The sequence below is a fragment of the Octopus bimaculoides genome, chromosome 14 (genome assembly GCF_001194135.2).
Source record: "Octopus bimaculoides isolate UCB-OBI-ISO-001 chromosome 14, ASM119413v2, whole genome shotgun sequence".
Taxonomy (NCBI): domain Eukaryota; kingdom Metazoa; phylum Mollusca; class Cephalopoda; order Octopoda; family Octopodidae; genus Octopus; species Octopus bimaculoides.
In genome coordinates, this window is record NC_068994.1 from 59197045 (window position 1) to 59202959 (window position 5915).

General features: G+C 34.6%; 2 protein-coding genes across 2 annotated transcripts in view; both read right to left on the reverse strand.

The window, feature by feature from the left end:
- The window catches only part of LOC106875537 (uncharacterized), an 11461-nt gene extending 5575 nt beyond the window's left edge, over positions 1–5886 (reverse strand). Inside the window, exons 1-8 of the mRNA XM_014923735.2 lie at positions 5812–5886; positions 4953–5058; positions 4131–4322; positions 3240–3415; positions 3073–3152; positions 1769–2082; positions 880–972; positions 456–563 (exon numbers count right to left, since the gene is read on the reverse strand). Of these exons, the coding sequence (XP_014779221.2) occupies positions 456–563; positions 880–972; positions 1769–2082; positions 3073–3152; positions 3240–3415; positions 4131–4322; positions 4953–5039 (1050 nt within the window). The 5' untranslated portion in view covers positions 5040–5058; positions 5812–5886. The remainder of the gene's footprint in view (positions 1–455; positions 564–879; positions 973–1768; positions 2083–3072; positions 3153–3239; positions 3416–4130; positions 4323–4952; positions 5059–5811) is intronic.
- LOC106875541 (uncharacterized) overlaps positions 5085–5915 on the reverse strand; it is a 16643-nt gene continuing 15812 nt past the window's right edge. Inside the window, exon 16 of the mRNA XM_014923738.2 lies at positions 5085–5891. Coding sequence (XP_014779224.2) covers positions 5774–5891 — 118 coding nt within the window. The 3' untranslated portion in view covers positions 5085–5773. The remainder of the gene's footprint in view (positions 5892–5915) is intronic.

Below are 5915 nucleotides of genomic sequence, written 5' to 3' on the forward strand. Positions count from 1 at the left end.
TCATAACACTGACACTGCCCTAGAGTTTCCCAGATTGGATTCTTACACATTTTTGTGCATCTGTGGTTATTGAATTTCAAAAAAGATTTAGAAAAATTGTTCATTGAAATTATTGATGTCTAGGATATGTTCTTTGCATTTGGCAAATAAAATCCCTTCACAGCTGAAGAAAGTCTCTGACACATTGTTATCATTACCCTCTCCAATTATTACCATTCCACATAACAATAACAATATCTCTTCGATTATTAACTAAAAACTCAGAAACCCAAGTCTATTCAAAGAACTGATTCATTGACAAAGTTGTTAATAAGGACTTTATGTAATTAAGGATTTTGTTTATATAAGAAGAGTTCCAGTTAAGTAATGAAGATTTAAATTATGTAATAAGCTTGTTGAGAATTAATTGAAGAAATTGACAGCTAATATATGGAAAACAAAATTAATAAACTTACTTTTTTTGTAAAATAGAATGATGAGAACTGTTGGTATAGAAGTGAATTTTTCATTTGAAAATTCTTGAAAAGTTGGTCAGAATCTCTCAAAATTGTGTCACTAGGAATCTGAAATGAATAATGTAGATTTCATGCAGATTTCAGCCTTCAAATAATGTTTACAAATACTATTCATGCCAGCTACTTCCAATGGCAGAACTGTTCCTGATACCACACAACTGGCACTTCATCAACCCCCAAAACCATGAAAGGCAAAGTTGACCTCAACAGAATTTGAACTTAGAACATAGAGACAAACAAAATTCTGCTAAGCATTTTTTTGCCCAGTGCGTTAATAATTCTGCCAGCTTTTGCTGGCTTCAAATGACAATAATACGAAATACATTCATAATTAGCAAAATTTCAATCAGAAAGATAAACTTACTTTCATTCCAACTTTTGGATTTTCTTTCAAAAAATTGATTGCATCTATTTTTAAGAGACTCCGAGCATAATTAACAATCAAAAGTATGCCAAACTGTAAAATTAAATTGAATGACTTTCAGAATTGATATTAATGAGTATAAACAAAAGAAAATATATTGACAATAACAGTAAACATAATGAGAATAGACTTTGAGAACTTGAAGCAATTTCCTAGAGTAACTGGTAAGGTTTCAAATGATACTCTAAGCACCACATTTAAATATCAAGGTTCAACAGATGATTTTATTCTCTTATTTTTTTGTTTCATTTATAACAGTGATTGGGTACCACTTTTATAAGGGTGTTTTATCTTATTTATATATTTTATTTCTTGAGCAGGAATCTATATTGATAAACCCGTCACTTATAACTTAATTATAAGTAGTATCACTATGCATAAATCTCAACTCAAGCTACATAAAAACTGTAGTGAAACATGTATACATCGAGCTGCTTAATGGAAATGTTGAATGTGCATGTATGTTGAAGATAAGTTTGTGCTCTTTTTCACCGCTATAAAAAACAGTTTCATAATTGCAGAAATAAATTTCATTAACAGATTGAAAAAAGTGAAGAAAGAGAAAGTATTTACTACATTGGTTTATTTATATACATTTAATATTTACAATACATTTAGAAGTAGAGCAATTTATCGTAGAGAGTTAATAAATTTTATACTAGCTAATTCTTTCATACTAAACTATCAGAGTTTATACAACAATTCAAATAAGTCTTGGAAGTTCTGCAAAGAATCCTGGCCACTGCCCTTTTTCCTTATTAAACCATAAATAAAATGTATTAAGAACATCAGAATGCAAGATGAAAAGAAAACTGAAAAAATTACTTACTTCCAGAAAAGTATTGTATAAATCCATGGTTCCAGAGTTCATCCAAGACTTGCTACATGATGAGAGAGAAGTACAGAGTCTTTGATGCCAGTATTTTCCAAGATGAAGAAATCTATTTAGTTGAGTGATAATATCAATAATGGAACTGCTCATGGGTAAAAACACAGCAAATTGTTCTTCCTTGGGAAGTGAAGCATAATCGGCAGCAAAACATAACTGAATGCGACTTTTCTGGGTTGAAGAATCTGCATTTGTATAAGTTGATTTGGCAGTAGAATGGTTGCATTTGTGGGAGGCCGTTTGGTGATATACTTCTGTTTTAAAGAAAAAAATTGAATGGAAAAGTTGAGCAAAGAAATGTACAAAGAAGACCAAAAGTAGGGACACTCTTACCTCAAGATCAGAACAGAGTGTCCAGCTTTGCTTCATAAGGGCCAGCAGAACTCGAGGGTCATACCGACACGTGTACACAACCCTAGTCTCTGGCCAGAAACTGCTCTCCCTCTAGAGATATCCTCCACATATCTGTTCCCTTCAATATCCTGACAAAGAAACAGGCTGTTCAAATCTCCCGCTTCTTGACCCCAATGTCATTTCCCCTTCTTTCTGGTCCTAATGTTACTCTCCGTCCCTTGCTTCTGGTCCTGCTGTCTTCCTTCATGCCTCCACACAACTTCATTATATATTATTAAAAAAACTGTTATACATTTCATATATATATTCTTTATCTATTTAATATGCGGAGACCCCCTCTTCAGTCACGAATGACCATGGGATTGCACCTAGAAAGTTACCCTCCCAGGCACAAGTCCAAGCAAGGTTGTTTGTGGAAGACCAGCAGTTGACCATGCATGCCGGCCTCCCCTCTCCACACCACCAGTGTTATCCAAGAGAAAGGCAAAGGGGCCGATACAGCTTGGCACCAGTGACGTTGCTGAGTGAACTGGAGCAACGTGAAATAAAGTGTCTTGCTCAAGAACACAACACACAACCTGGTCCGAGATTCGAGCTCACAACCTCACGATTGTAAGCTCGACGCTCTAACCACTGAGCCATGCGCCTTCACCTATTTAATATATCTTTGATATATTTAATATATACATGATGAAATGTTATTGCATATCCTGTATGCTGCTGCTGCTGCAGATGTGAAACAATGATGATGATTACATCAACACATACACATACACACATACATGCACCTCTCTCTGTATATACATCTCTCTGTATATACATCTCTTTGCTCTGCATGCACTGAACAAAAAAAAATATTAAAAAAGATAAATATTTAAAAAGGGAATCACCTTCTTCATCTGAAGGAGTTGCTTTACTCTGCAAGAACTGTTTCCAGACTTGGTTACTCTCTTTGAATAATTCATCTTCGCTAGATGAAGAAGAAACAGATATCAAACTATTTATGGTTGAATGTTCATCGGTTGAGTCTGATATTGAAATCTTATCCAAAACTAACCTGGGCAGATTAGATTCCATCTTAAAAGCTAGATGTAAAGAACTTGGAGATATTTGATTGTCAGAAGAATTGGATCTACAACAGTTTCTGATAATAGCTTCTTTACATAATTTCTGGAAAGTTTCATCTTTGTCTTCTTGTTTCTGTTTGGATTTTAGAATCAGTTCCATCTCTTTCTAAACAACAGAAATATTTAAGAAGGAAAATTAAATATGGCAACACAAATGTCTACAATATAAATATTTTATTGAAATTTTAAATTATCAATGAAGGCGCATAGCCTAGTGGTTAGGGTGTTGTACTTATGATCACAGGATTGTGGGTTTGATTCCCAGACCCAGCAGCCCATTGTGCTCTTGAGCAAAACACTTCATTTCATGTTGTTCCAGTCCGCTCAGCTGTAAATGGGTTACCCCCACAATGTACTAGTCTTCTGACCAGGGGTGAATGCTGGCCTCCTCACCTAACCAGCAGGGCAGCATATTTCTCAATATGGGGCCACTTTAGACCCGTATGGTTCCATTAAGTACTATAGGGATGAGATCGGTGAGCTGGGACCAAAATTTTAAAAGGCTGTGGTATAAAATGTATAATTACACAGTTTATATGTCTTAATTAAGAGAGGGAATTTGGAGTCACCAATTGATAAAAGTGAGTTCATTAGGTAGATGAACTTTTCAAAAGTCCAAAAATTCATTTAAATAAAACAGAATCCTTGGTTTATGAAAAGGTTGGATAACATTTATATCGTATTATAACACAATTATATACTAGAGTTGTAACACAGTTATTTAAACAGTGTAATAAAGTCAAGTAACTTAGAATTAATTGCAATTTTTGAAGGAAGTTGGAAGAAATAAGTAAAGCTAAGCAACAGATGGCATCACTCACCTGTGACATAAGCAAAGAGTTTGTTGGCATCATTGAAAGTAAAGGGTGAGTTTTTGAGTTTGCCAGTGAGATTACTTCAGCATTGCTGACCACTGAGCTGAGGACATTCTTCCAACCCATCAACTGAGGAACACAACTTTTGCCACACATTTCATTGCTTTTCTCAACAACAGAAAATAATTCAGGATTAAACTGAAAGTAAACACATGTTTAACAATTTATTTTCAAGAAACGTTTATGATGAACATTATAAATGTCATCATCGTCGTCATCACCACCGCCATGTCCACTTTTCCATAGGCCAGGCAAGTCTGCTCCATCACAGTATTTCACCACTTATTGCCATCTTTCTTTCACCTCCTTCACAAGGTTCACTTTCCTGAGACCCCCCCACCTTCATCACATTTCTTCCCCCTGTTCATATTCTTCATCTGCCAGTCCCTTCCACTTGGATTTCTCGGTTTTTCCTTACCCATTTATCATATTTCACATGCAACATGTCCACACCAGCAAAGTCTCCTCTCTTGCAATTACATCTGACTCTGTTTGTTTGCCTGTCTACATGTATATATGTACGTACGTATATATGTATGTATGTATGTATGTATGTATGTATGTATGTATGTATGTATGTAAAATCTAATGAGAAAAGTGATTTAATGTCATCCAACTTGTTCAAATTAAGTAACATTGTCTTCAAATCATTTCCTGCCCCCATCTCATATAAAACCTCACAAGACAGAGTCAACGTTTTATGAAATATAAAATAAGGATAAAATAGACATTTGATGGTCTTTACAAAAGGAGAGAAACGTTTTATACCTGATCAAGGGTTAAAGATTTTCCAGTAATTTTACAAAGAGTCTGGTAAGTTTCCTTTACTTTTTCTATCACAGATGGCATCAACATTACCTTCCAAATATTTAAACTATAAAATTTAAAAAAATAAGACTAATTACAAAAACAAAACAAAAAAACAACAGAAACAATGAAGTTTTAATTACTCAGGAATAAAATTTTTGAAGAAGCTATTTGTAAGATTTCATTTTTGTATTTGGACCCACAAACCCATGCCAGCATGGATTGTAGTCATTAAGTCATTAAATCGATGATGATGGTGATGACGGTGATGGTGATGATGATGATGATGATGATGGTGATGATGATGATTTCAAGATTCTTGATATAAAGTAAACTTGTGTGTTGAAGCATTCTTCGGCATCCCAGGAGGGTCAGCATTGCCAATTATAAACACTCAGAAATCTGGTTTTTTGGAAACAATTTTAGAATTGATATTGTAATTATTTCACTTCCTTTACAGTGATTACTCTGGAGAAACCCTTAAATGGTTGCTTAATGATTAGGAATAGCAGCCAAACTCCCTTTAAAAGCACACTTGACTAAAGGACATGCTAAATAATGTTGTGATATCTCCATCCTTAGTCTGTTTTTAAAAGGACTGCAGCTAAAAGCAACTAACAAATCAGGTAATCTACTTCCTTTGTCTCAATCAACTTGTCTCACTTTTCATCTCAACCCCCTCTTCTTGCTTCAACCTTCATTGGTTTCCATAACCCACCTTGCATCAACTCAACTAAATTCCTTGTTGTTTTTGAAATTAACTGAAACAAAGGCAGAGCATTTCAATAGGGATCTGGTAATGAAACGGTTAAGGGATTACTTTTCTGACAAACTTGTACCCCAGCAGGAATCCAAATGGTAGATATGTTCAACCAGGTGATATAAATCCACTTTTTCTGCCTAGAAAACAAAACATCATAAGTT